The sequence below is a fragment of the Toxorhynchites rutilus genome, chromosome 3 (genome assembly GCF_029784135.1).
Source record: "Toxorhynchites rutilus septentrionalis strain SRP chromosome 3, ASM2978413v1, whole genome shotgun sequence".
In the NCBI taxonomy this organism is placed as follows: domain Eukaryota; kingdom Metazoa; phylum Arthropoda; class Insecta; order Diptera; family Culicidae; genus Toxorhynchites; species Toxorhynchites rutilus.
Genome location: NC_073746.1, coordinates 11,363,441 through 11,376,937, shown reverse-complemented (window position 1 = coordinate 11,376,937; position 13,497 = coordinate 11,363,441). Strand labels below are relative to the sequence as shown.

Here is a 13,497-nt window from a genome sequence, read left to right as displayed (position 1 = left end):
GTTTAAATTGATGAAAATTGGAAGCATTTCCTTTTCCTCATACATTTGTTCTGTCCATTTGTAAAACAGCCTTGCATTCCAGCCTGCCTTGGTTCGATCCCCGTTGATATCGCTTGGACTTTTTTGTGTACAATCCCGAAAGAGGTGAAAAGAAGAAAAAAAGGAAGAGATGTCTCTTCCCACACATACAAACATTTTGACGTAGGACTACGTCTTTCATTTCTATACCGGGGTGTAAAATCAAAGTTTCGAAAACGAAAGCGTTACGCTGGAGACCGAGATTTTGAGCGTTAATAGCTCCTAAACAACTGAACGAAATGGTATGATAAACACTTCACTACTTGTTACTTCCTGATCCAAAAACTTGTTTCAATAGTCTTAAAATTGCTTTCAAAACAGGCTATTGAAATCACCAATCGGTATATAAGCGAGCGCCGCTCGGAAATCCACTCAGTTGTAATTGAACAGCGATTGGAGCATGTTGTCGCTGTTGTGGTGAAGCTCTTCGTTTATCATGAAAGCGCGAATGAACGGTGTCACCAAGAGCCTGTTTGTGCACCTCAGGCCAGAAGGGAATCCATCAGGAGGAGAGTGATGCCACAAACGGTTCCCCGGGGAGATCTCGAAGCAGCCGCTACACACACACACATACACGCGCGGAATTCTTTCCGTTTGGATGCCATTCAGCATCGAGAAAGATCCAGAAAATAATCTGCCAGTTCCTCTGGGAATTTAAAAATACATTCATGTGAAAGAGTTTATTTGAATGTTTTCTATCCATGTAACACTGTGACCACATATTTTTCAATCAAGTGCTATTAACAGATCGTTATCGAGTTAGCATTAACCACTGGTGGGCTTCCAGTATCGAGGAAAATGTGGAAATATCTAATCGTTACTGAAAATAATCTGCCAATTCCTCTGGGAATTTAAAAATACATCCATGTGAAAGAGTTTATTTGAATGTTTTCTATCCATGTAACACTGGGACCAAATACATTTGGTTTTGTGATTTTTCAATCAATCGCAATTAACAGAATAGCTTCTGAAGAATATTCTTCCCCATCAGTAGGATATTTCCGTATCCAATATTGGAGGCATAAAACTTTGTGCCTCCAACGTAACGCTCTCGTTTTCGAAGTCCCCCAAATATTCATTCATTCAGAATGAATTCAGATTCAACTTCAAACAAATGATCTCTAAATCAACGATAGTCCTACGTCACCCTTGCGGTTATACCATAGATATAACCCACTTCCTGTTTTTTAGCTTTCAAAACAGCTCATTATTTACGCATTTGACCCTTCAGCACACGAATAAGCATTATTTCTGCCAAGGATGAAATGTTTTCTGCCAACACTAGTTCAAGTGCTTTGTAAGTTTCGATGATGTTGATGATTTACTTGAAAATCTTTAATTTTAATGTTATTTACATGTATTAGGGTGCCAATGAAAATGGTCATCTCGAGTTTCCAAAAGTTACCCCATAAAAAATGTTCACCACCTCGAAAAAAAAACCCTATGCAAAATACCAGCTCAATCGGACTTAAGGGAGAGTGGCGCAAAGCGGTAAAAGTTTAAGTTTTTAGAAAATCCTAAAAAAAATCGAAATCGGGGTTTTCGAAAAAAAATTGATGCCAAATGTCTTAAAATTGCATGAAACCTCGAGATCTAGTGTCATCTCGAAAAAAAAATTTTTGTCAAAAATCGGCACTCTGGGACTTTGTTTTCGGAATACGAAACGAAAAGTATGGTTTTGGGTGCCAATAAAAATAGTTATCTCGATTTTTCATTCGGAACTTGCTACGGAATGTTGATTTGCACGATAATATACCCTATGTGAAATATTAGCTCATTCGGACTTCATTTACTGGTGTCACAATCGTCAAAATTTGAGTTTTTTTGAAGAACGAAAAATCACCGAAAAACGAGGTTTTAAAAAAAATTGATGCCAAATGTCTTAAAATTGCATTACTCGTCGAGATTTACAGTAAGTCCCAGAGTGCCGATTTTTGACAAAAGTAATTATTTTTTAGATGACACTAGATCTCGACGTTTCATGCAATTTTAAGACATATGGCATCAATGGCGTTCAACGCCATAAGTTGCTAAAAATACTTATGGGGCTTTCTAACAAACCCAAACTCGTCTTGATTACATGTGATTTTCATAAAGAAAAATCGATTGAACCTGCATTTACTAGTTGCGTGAAAACACTTTGAATCGGACAAACCAAAATCATTTACCTCAGTTGTTCTATAACAACACAGCCATTCCATGCCAAACCGATATAGTGGTTATCAGATTTTCGTGAAATGTGGTAGATTTGTTCTTTATCGGAAAATATTAGAGCAATGAATGCAAAATCGTCAATCAATGCATTTATCAATTGAAGAAAGCGTTTTTTTTTTGGGAAGAAATATCAATAACTGAGAAATATCAATAACTTGAGTGAAGTTGAGATATTGTTCTGCATCGCAAAATGTTTGTATTAGTATGTTCTAAAAGCCTTTCGAAGACAGTTTGTATGTAAAATTTGAAGTATAAAAGTTAGAGCAGAAAAACAGTTTTTTTCATGGTGACCCTAACGCAACTTAGAAAAAAAGGCGATAGAAAAAAAACATTGTTCTACAAAGATGTCTCAAATAACTGGGACTACAACATTATCGAACTATGTTTACCTAGAGAAATAAAAAAGTTAGATTTTGTATCGAAAATTTTTTGCAACATGAAAATGAGCGCTCCATCATAAGTAACAACTTTGTCTAAGACAGTTTTTGTCTAGAGAATAACTGTCGAGCTCTAAATGCTAATTTCCACTTAATTGCATCTCCTGGACCATTGTGCAATGTTCCTGGAACTTTTTTAAGCATCAGCAAGCAACTTGCAGCTTTTGAAGAGTGTTTGGGAATTATATATTTGAGCATACTTCTTGTGTCGATGGACAGTATAATCGTAAATTGGTCATATTGCGCGAGCTGCAACTGGTCTTTCAAAATGGAGAAGAAAAGCTTCGGATTGCATATTTTACAAGGTTCAACAAACGGATATTTGACGGATTTTGGATGTATCAGGGGAGCTCCAGCAGACTTAGCATTGAAATAACATTACTAGAAACCAGGGTTTCCACATTTTATTCTGTAACATTTTCTGGAAAAATCTGTATATCTATTTAGTATTATTTAGTATTATAGTATTTTCAGCAAAACATCCTGTATAAAAAAACTAAAGGAAAAAAAGAAAAGATAAGTTTATTTTCATTTTGAATTTATTTCTCTCATTTATGTTAAAGTCGTATCAATACAACAAAATAAATCATAAACATTTTCTTCTTATAATCCTCTAAATTGCATGACGTTTATGCATGGTTTTGTTGAAGTTTGCCTTCATGTTCTAACTTCTCCTTCTAACAAGTTAAAAAAGGCATATGGTCAACATTTTTATAAATCAAGATATCTCCATGTCTCAAGGGAAAAAAAACCACAAAGATTATTAATAAGAAGGTAAATGAAAAAAATTAACTGTAATAAATTTAATATTTAAAACAGAATTTAAAAAAAAAAGATCTGTAAATTCTGTATCTTTGCTGAAAATCTGTAATTCTGTATATACAGAATCTGTATCACAAATTTGTTATACTTCACTTTGGAAGGATAGCATCAATAAAAATGTTGAGCTAGCTAATTCAACTAGTTCGAATTTCTCATTCTTTTTATCGTTGATGAAACGGCTACGGGAAGCAGAAGCGAAATCTCTGGAGGAGAAAGGCACAGGAGCGAATCGAAAGATTGCAAGATAAAGCATTTCGTTGAAATCGTAACAGTTTCATGAAATTGATCCGAATCCAAATGAAAATATCTCATTCTGTACTAGAATTTAAGACTATTTCAAGATAACTTTGAACTGCATTAGTAAATCCATTTTTAAAAACGACAATTTTCAGTAGTCGTTTAATTCTATTTAAATCACAAACAGTTCGTTATTTAGAAGATATCGACAGAGGTCCTTAAATTTCATTGTTTAAGCTAACAAAATGTTTTGGGAACTGCAGCTAAAGTACTATCAGAGAATTTGATTACTAGTCTACATCTGGAATTTTTCTGAAAAATTACTCGAAAATCAGGAAATATCAGGGATTTTTTTTCGGGTTTTAAGTCGACACCTCTATACTCTATACTCTATTGACTGACCAGAAATTATCTTTACTATTATCGAAGGGTTAGCGTGGCAAGTGCTGATATCAATCTATTTTTTGTCGATAGTAAAATGAGGCACAGTTTTCCGATGGAAACGCGCCTCTGAACGCTTGAACTTGCCGAAAATCTTTCGGAAATCAGTTCTGAGAAAAACTGATAATTTTACTACTAACGAGTCGTTTTGTATTAATTAAAAAAGGACGGTTCCTTTTGTAAACAGTAGTGCCAATAACATGAATTGTGTAGTTAGGTCTTTCCATGAAATAAAGTTTTCTATGCCCAAAAAACCTCCTTTATAGTTTTCCTTACTAACATAAGTAAATTGGATTCTGATTCTCAGAGAATCTCGACCTGATAATAATAAGAATTCAGAACAGTAGGCTATCCCATCTCTCTTTAAATTTCATTTTTTCACATCCATCAAATACTTCACTCAAACATGGAATCCAGCCGAAACATTGACGACAGTCAGGAGCTGTTATCCCTTTCGGAAGTCTACGAAAAGTTGCTGCATGCAGCCCGTGAAGCGGACCGTCAGTATGTACTTAGCAGGAGCGCCGCAACCGAAGACGACGATGAGGACGACGACGACGACAACTTCGACTCCTTCAAGCATCTAGGTTCATACTATGAAGATGAACTATACATAGACGCACCCGGAGATGAAGATATTCCCGAGCCCTTCCTGGACTGGGACGCACCGCTGCCGAGTCCAGTTCAGCGAGAGATGGATATGCTTTACGGGAGTATGGATAGTAGGGATCGCAGTGGTACGTCGCGAGGATCTGAACCCTCTGGCCAATTCGTTCTCTGTGAGGAGGAGTTGCTGGAGGATTCGTACTTTCCGGGCTGTCTGGACGATATTGTGCAGGGGAAGCTTCCGTTCAGCGGTGAGGTCGCGGTACAAGAAGGAGACGAGTCAAGCATTCTGGAGATGTCCGTGCTGGAAGCATTCGACAGACGGGTGGAACACGACCAGCAGAAAATGAAAGAGAGGATAATGGGTTATTATACCCTAATGCCGAACATGACGCTTCTGAGCGATTTAAGTTTTGACGGAGAGGACGACGGTGAAGTATCTTCGAAAGTGCCGATTCAAGATGGAGACCTCCGCGCAGCGATAGACAGCTATCGGGTCGACAACAGAATTCAAAATATACCCGAAACGGAGCTCACAAAGGCGATCGATAGTTTGACCAAAGCGGAGGTTATGTATGAGTATCAATGCAAGCATGACAAAATGAGCGAAATGTCAAAACGAGTAATCGGAGATCTGTCTACGAGCGCTAAAAAAGACGAGTCGCAGGCGGCTCCAATTGGCCATAAATATCCCAAATTTGAGGTTATCAGTATTCCGGACGGGAATAGACCGCTGGAGATTATCAGTTACATTGGTTCAACTCGCAACAAACTGAGCAAATAATGGAGTTTATTTGTCGAATAAATTATCTGTCATGATCGTAACAACAAGCGAACGGTCTTATTATTACAATATATTCAAAAAAATATTCAAATACCGACTGCCCTTATCGGCTGCAACTAATAACGAATGAAACCCCCAGATTTTACTTTTAGGAATGAAAAATATTGTGGTAATGGGAATCGCCACTCAAAACCACTTTGTGACACTGATGTTCTTCCAACACTTGCCTTCCCGGACGACTCGACATACCTCTCATCGACGTTAGATATCATCATTTCCAACGTGAACGTCTCCAAGCCAGTGGCTCTCAACGAGATAAGCTCTGAACACTTCCCGGTGATGAGTACATCTCAGCCAACTGTGGAAGCTGCTCCGCTTCTTAAGCGGAAAAACTACCACAACATTGACTGGGTGACTTTCGGAAGACTGGTGATATCGACCGTGTACTGGATGGCATTCAACGAGCCATAGCAACAGCAGATGAGGCTCTCATTCGGCAGGTTCCTGTTCGGGGTAAGTTCATGGAAATTGATTTCCAGACTCGGTTCATTTTTAGATTACGAAACATTTATAGGCGGACATTCCAAAGAACTGAACAGGTTTGTAAACAACATGCTACACCTCTCCTCACAAAAGTGATTACTTTAAGTTTAGATGCAACTGAAAATAACAAAACTTCAAGCACGAAGTCCACAATCTGAAGCTTCATTCTCGTCCCTTCTAAAAGGTTACCAAGGTATTGATGTCTCGCCCAAAACCAATTCCACATTTCATGGCAAGTGGTTCATTGCAAATTATCCCTTTTGAAAAAGCTAATTCTCTAAGCGAACATTTTTCCCGCTCGCATAATATTGGACGTGATCTCCGCCTTTCAATAAGTGTGCCTTCTGAAGCGCCCACCTTAGCTAGTGAGTCCGCTTTCTCTTTTCAAGGATTCGAGCAATGGGAGGGAACCCATGCTAAGGTAATCCTGAATAATTTTTCGGTCGGAACACTCAATAGTTGTCTTATTCTTGTAAGGAAATAAGATGAGCGTTTGTCAACTTTCAATGAGGAGATAGCCTCTATTGAGCTGAGACTGTCTGAAAAAAATAAAATAATGGTCGATGGGCAGTGTTTCAATGATCCCTAGAGCATAGTATATCGTGCCCAGTTTGAAAGAGGCACTGGAATTTTCATTGAAGATGCCGAAGATGCTCATGGGCTCGTTTATGAGTGAACCGTCAGTGAAGAACATTCTATCAGATCTAACCCCACGATATTTTGCCGAAAAGATCGGCGGAATTCCATCGGAGAGGCGCCCAGAGCAGTTTGAATTTCGAAGGGGTCACAGCCAGCGTTGCCAATGTTCCAGTTTAAACTGGATTCTCCCAGTTTTTTTTTCTTTTTCTTCTAGTTTTTTTTTTTAAATATCATCCACTTTTATCCAGTACTAGCTGACCCGGCAAACTTCGTCCCACCCAAAATTTGTTTTTTTGCTATCAATACCTTCAAACATCCACGTTTTCTTACTATGAGAAAGTTCATAGGTCCAATCACAGAACTGTTCATTGATTGATCCTCTAATCGATCCCGTTGAATTTACCTTTTACTATAAAATTCCTAGTATTTCTAACAAAACTCATCATTATAATATCAGATTATTTTCAGACACAATTCTCATTCAATATTTTTCAACCACTTGCAAATAACATGTTTCTCCGTTACATGGAATAAATGTTTTTTACAGAAAATATGATAGAATACAGACAGCCCTAAATCGGACAATTCCTTCCTCGAGTTCTGCTCTTATCAACACATTCGGCGATACTTTTTTATTGGTATAGATAGAAGAAGATATAGGAGTGCGTTTCATCACATTAAAATCCATTTCCAGTTTCGAACAAAGATCAATTTCGTTAGCGCAAACATGGACTAACAGCACTTGTCAATATGTAATTGTAAAACATATGGGAATTTAATTTTCCGAATTTTCCCTTTTTCCTTCAGAGTTTCCCGAAAATTTTCAATTGTCATGTTTAGTTGGAATATTTTTGGTTGAAATATGTGTAATATTTTTAAGGGACCCCCTCTCCGTTCCAGAGGAGGGAGGGGTGTCATTCCATCCTAGAAACATTTCTCATACCCAAAAACCCTCACATCCCAAAGTGTGCTTGATTAGTTATCGAATTATGCAGAAGTTTGTGTTTGTGTGCCCCTGTAATTTGTGTTTCATCTGTATGGCAGCCCCCCTTAAAAAGGAGGGGTGGAGTGTTTAACCACCATAGAAACATTTATTGTACCCTAAAACCTCCCTATGTCTAATTTGGTTCCATTTGATTGATTAGTTCCCGAATTATGCAGAAATTTGTGTTTAATTTTTATGGCAGCCCCCCTCCTCAAACAGAGGGGAAGAGTCTCTATACCCCATGGAAACGTTTCGTGTCCCCTAAAACATTCGCATGACAAATTTGGCTCCATTTGCTTGAATAGTTTTCGGATTATGAAGAAATTTGTGTTTCATTTGTTTGGCAGCTCCCCCTTAGAGAGGGGGAGGAGTGTCTAATCACCGTAGAAACATTTATTGCACATGCAAAATTTGGTTCCATTTTCTTGATTAACTCTCGAGTAATGCAGTGGAGAGTGGAGAGTCTTATTTAAAAAGAAAATAATTGGGTATTTTCCATTTTTTCATTTCAATTTATATGTTTTTTTCGAGTTTTCGTCGTTCAAACGTTAGACGATTTCGCGATCAGTCTGAAAGGCTATTTTTCTTCTCTCGCACAATTCAGTAGCCTCTGTTTCTACAACTTCAATATCGATGTACCGCTTTGTCTCATATTCCGAACACTTAAGCTTTGATGGATATTAAACAGTGTCCCATTACTCAAAATGGTACTCTTTCGCGAAATTAATTTGATTTTTGGATACAATAAAGCCTTCTTTTACATTTGACTACAATAATATTTATTTACAAATACATATTCATGGTGAAAAACTAAAAATATGTTTAATCATTTTTGTCTCAAATTACGAACACCATTTTTATCACTGACTCATATTCCGAACACTTTTGTATCAAATTCCGAACAGCAAAAAACCAATTTTTTTAAAAAATCATAACATACAGGACCGATTCATATGATCGATATAAGGTACACTGGGGCAAGTGGAACCCCAAAAACCATTATTTCAAAAATAAAGTGTCCTATTTTTCCTGTTTTTGATTATTTTTCAAAACGAATTATACACATCACTACTGTAGCCGATTAGCTATTAATATATGGAACCGAAAAATGAATTCCTCAACTAGATTTTAAGTTTGGCCAAAAATAATCTCCAAGTCCCCAAAGTCCACTTACCCCTTGATACGGGGGTTAGTGGAAACCTGGAATTTTATGTTTACAACAAGTTAAACTCTGTTAAAAAGGTGTTTGGGAATGAATAAAACAAACTGTATTCACTTTCTTTTATTCTTTGATAATACAAAATTAATTAATCAATGCATTTAAGGAAATAAAAAAAAAATGCAATAAATATCGTTATTGCTTCGCAAGTCTTCAAAATCAGGTCAATAGATAAAAATAGCAGGTACATCGCTAACCACAGTTATGATTTCTTCGAAGCTCTCTTACGCTTTGCTTTCTGTGTCGCCTCTTTAACCGATTTGATCGTTTCCAGCTTCACAACGGCATCAGTCGATGTTATAACTTCTGCCCCAGGACAAACTTTTTTTCTCTGCGCTTTGGAAACAGGAATCTGTTTCACATGGTCAAGGAGAATCGCTTCAAAAGAATTATTTTGTGGATTATCATTTTCCATTTGGTCATTCCCTGTTGAGGAAGCAATGCAATTACAAGTTGCTGAAGCTGCATCTCTGGTGTTTGTTACTCTTGGAAGCGCCTTCTTCGATCCTTCGACGATCTCAACAGTGTTGTCATCTAACGTTTGAGCTGCTTGCTGTGATGCGATGAAACGTGCCCATGCTCTCGGTTCGTATTTGTCTTCCGGAATCACCTTATCGGAAAACGGGTATACGCCGGCCTTGCGGAACCCATTTTTAATTATTTGTGAATCAAATGATCTCCAAACTTTGGAGATAATGTTTGAAAAAGCTGATTTAGACAGCTTCGTCCCATAGTGATTCCGTTGCCACTGGATAACGCACTTGTCATAGTCTTGCTTCAATGGTTTAAACACCGCCAGGTCCATAGGCTGCAAGAGATGACTTGTGTGGGGCGGAAGTTTGAGTATCACAACATTATTCTCGATTGCTTTTTGGATGAGAGCAAGAGAAACATGTGATACATGGCCATCGTAAAGTAGGACCAATTGTCCCTCAGCGGTAGCGCTCAGAAAGGACCGTTCGAAGTAGTTGGCGAAAACATCCGTCTCCATCCAGCCGTTTTTGGTTGCAGCATAAACTATTCCAGGAAATTCATCACATTTACTAGCCATCCAGCTGTTCCATACGTTGGATCCTTTGAAAATAATAAGTGGTGGTAATTTGTCACCAGCCGCATTTCCTCCCATCAATACAGTAAAATTTTCTTTTCCTGAACCGCCCGTGACACGATGAGCAGCTCTTCCAGTTTCTCCCACAGTCTTAACCCGACTCGGATCGAGGCAGAAGCTAGTCTCATCGATGTTATATATCTGCTCTGGAGGAACGTTCGTGGTCACCTGTTTTAGGAGCTTGAAGTATTCGGTCATCACGAAAGGATCAGCTCCTCGTTTCCGTGCGACCTCAACGGCTTGGGGCTTTTTTTGCGATAGATGATGCCGGCGCTTAAAATTCCGGAAAAAATCGTCTCCCGGAACACCGCTTACAAACGGTGTTTGAAGCTTGTTAACTTTTACGTACTCTGCTATTGCCAAAATTGTCTCCTCTTTGGATAGTCCAAAGCCCCACTTATCCATTTTCTTGATACAGTCGGCGATCTGTGTTTCAACCTTCAACGGCAAAGCAGTGGGTCGGCCTCCCGTTATACTTTTAATGCCTCTCAGACCTTTCACTCGCTTGAAGAGTGTTGCATATGGGATTCGGAAGTGCTTTGCTGCCGCTTTTATCTTCATCTTGCCGTTTTTTACATCATCCATCGCATCTGTCAAGTCCTGTCCACTGTATTTAGCAGGAGAACGCTTGCGAATGTATTTGCGAACCATTCTTCCGGTGGCTGTAAAGATTAAAAACATTCAATAAGCAATGTTTACTTTCACGTATTCCACTTAACCCAATTACAAAAACATGTGGGGCAAGTGGAAACAGGCCGATTTTTATAGTAAAAAGACAATCTTTCACATTTTGTATCGGTAAACACAAAAATAAGCATTTTTCAATTACCTAGTAGTGAAATGTAACCAGTTTTCCGAACTGCCGATCGTCGAAAATGTAATTTTACTGACAGCGTAATCGACTCTGATCGCAGCTGCAGAAATGCGATTGTAAACAAAGCAATATTTGGTTGCGTCTGGTGGTTCACAACGACTAAAAAGTACGTTTAGTAGATGTTTATTGATTGTTTGGCAGATGTTGTGTGGAAACAAAGCAAAATATTTTTTGTTATTTGTTTACTTTATATTTGATCCACTTACCCCCAAATTCCACTTGCCCCAGTGTACCTTATTAAATTAAAGTCAGTTAGCTTTTCTTTTTTGTAAAAATATTATGCTCGCAAAAAAATTGGATTTTGCTTTTGTAATTATTGATTTATTTGATTCTTATAGTGTACATGGTTTCGGGACCAAGGGCGCTATATCGGTATCGATACCTGTTAATGCTGTTAAAATGAAGTCTATAACCCAAAGAATGTGTGAGTTTTGAATATTGAATTATTTGTAACATTAAAGTTTAGTAAATTCACAATTAAAAATGAAGTGTTCGGAATTTCGAATCATGCGTAGAAACTTGATTCATATTCCGAACACTACTTCAATATTATTATTATGAAGATTTCTGCATAAAATACCTTTTTTTTCACCCATTTATTGTAGGTTCATACATTCTCTAGTACGTAACATGAAAACAACAAACAAAATAGTTGAAACAACTACAAAAACTGAAAAATTAACCATGCTTGTTTTTTACGAAGTTTGCTAACACAAACATTTTATCATTGGGTTCGACTGTCACTTTTTTGCAAATGTATAATATTATAAATAAAAGGCTGTATGAACTGTTCGGAATTTGAGACTGTTCGGAATATGAGACAAAACAGTAGATATATTTGGCTTCCTCTGATTTGAGTATTATACTGAACACATATAGCTAGAGAGAAAAAGAAAATGCTGGTTTCTGAATTAATCTGAGTGAATTTGGATGTCTCCGTTTGTTTTGTTCAACTTAATAATCAATAGTGAAAAAATTAGTTTCACTATTAGATTTCGGTCTTTGTTGAACATCTCCAGGCTATGTCTAACGACGGATTCCAGTAAGATTTCAATGTTTTCAATGGCTTGAGCTTCAATATTTCATGAATGGGGTTAATATCATTTAATATCAGTAAATTCAATCCGGGTTGTGCGAAAGATAACTATAAACGTGTAGACCGCAATATGTTTTGCTAACGTGGATTAGACCTAACCCAGTATTGTCCATGTTAGGGGTACAACATAAATATATGCGAAATTAGAAGCTTTAGTTTCAACGCTGTGCTCCCTTGGCCGAGTGGTTAGCGTCAGAACTAACATGCCGGGTGTTCGGGTTCGATTCCCGTTCTAGTCGGGGGAATTTTTCGTCAAAGAAATTTCCTCCGACTTGCACTGTGATCACGCGTATTCTAGAGCTTGCCACTCAAAATGCATTCAAGGCGTGTTATTTGGCATAGAAATCTCAACTAAGTACTAATAAAAATGACGCAAGTAATACTACGTTGAGACGGCGAAGTTCCTCTAGGAACGTTAGTGCCATTGAAGAAGAAGAAGAAGTTTCAACGCTATTTCCTATGGGAAATTTTATAATTAAATTGCAATAGACTGTTAGGTGCATTCGATATGTTCAAAAATATTAAGAATCCCCCATGAAATGTCTGAACAAAAAGCACTCAGATTTGGACAATTTTCGTGACGCGAAAAATATCTAGTTTTTTTTTTCAATTTGTGCCTCCTAATAAATGTTGTTATTTACCGCAAACCATTATTTTGACGTAGAACTACGTCTTTCATTAAGGGTGTCAAATCGGAAAACAGTACACGTTTTTATGAAATAAAGTTAACGTTCATAACTATTTTTGCCGCGAACGGATTTTGGCGATTTACATACCAAACGAATGGGAAATTCCCTAATATTTGTTTGATATGCTATACATTACAATCCGATAGTCTGTATAGGGTTTAAATTGATGAAAAATGGAAGCATTCCCATTTCCTCATACATTTGTTCTGTCCATTAGTGTACTTTCCCGAACAGAGCTGTCAATAACGAGCAACTTATCGACGAGCAACGAAGAGGAAATCGAAAGATGTAAAGTCTCCGTGAACAAAGGAAAAGAAGAAGAACGAAGGGGAATATTTGCCCAGAGTATAAACAGTTGATCTCACTGAGGCAAACTTTCAGTCTTCGTGAGGAAATCGACTGAACAACATCGTTGCTTGGCGAGCTGGACGGCGAGGTATCGAATACCTTTCTCAAGGCAATGGGGGTGGAGGAGTAATATGATGGATAAATTAAGTTTTCCAAGGGCCTTTTGAAGGTTCGAGACGAATAAACTGAAGAAGTTGAAAGTCTCTCTAATTCAACAAGCAAGGAAAGAAGGCAAACTTTCAGTCTCGTCCTGTATTCAAAGCAATGAATATCACTTGTACTCTCTTGTTTTACATCATCACATGTATTCGTTTCGGATTGAGCTGTGGACGCCGCGACCAAATTACTCACTCGCTGATGTCTCTGGTATTGCAATC

The 13,497-nt window shown here is 37.7% G+C and overlaps 2 protein-coding genes across 2 annotated transcripts; one reads left to right on the top strand and one right to left on the bottom strand.

Annotated features, from left to right (window-relative positions):
- Positions 1–4,581: 4,581 nt before the first annotated feature.
- LOC129779996 (uncharacterized) lies at positions 4,582–5,649 on the top strand. Its single transcript, XM_055787827.1, has one exon. It carries the CDS (start codon positions 4,636–4,638, stop codon positions 5,617–5,619), a length of 984 nt encoding a protein of 327 aa, XP_055643802.1. The 5' UTR covers positions 4,582–4,635; the 3' UTR covers positions 5,620–5,649.
- Positions 5,650–8,759: 3,110 nt separating this feature from the next.
- Positions 8,760–11,213, bottom strand: LOC129776970 (uncharacterized). The gene is made up of 2 exons (XM_055782962.1): positions 10,943–11,213; positions 8,760–10,775 (listed from the first exon to the last, which is right to left on the bottom strand). The coding sequence occupies exon 2, from the start codon at positions 10,762–10,764 to the stop codon at positions 9,208–9,210; it is 1,557 nt and encodes a 518-aa protein (XP_055638937.1). The 5' UTR covers positions 10,765–10,775; positions 10,943–11,213; the 3' UTR covers positions 8,760–9,207.
- Positions 11,214–13,497: the final 2,284 nt, after the last annotated feature.

Bases quoted from the DNA above. Each gene is read 5' to 3' on its own strand.
- LOC129776970 (XM_055782962.1), bottom strand. From the start codon at position 10,764: ATGGTTCGCAAATACATTCGCAAGCGTTCTCCTGCTAAATACAGTGGA.
- LOC129779996 (XM_055787827.1), top strand. From the start codon at position 4,636: ATGGAATCCAGCCGAAACATTGACGACAGTCAGGAGCTGTTATCCCTT.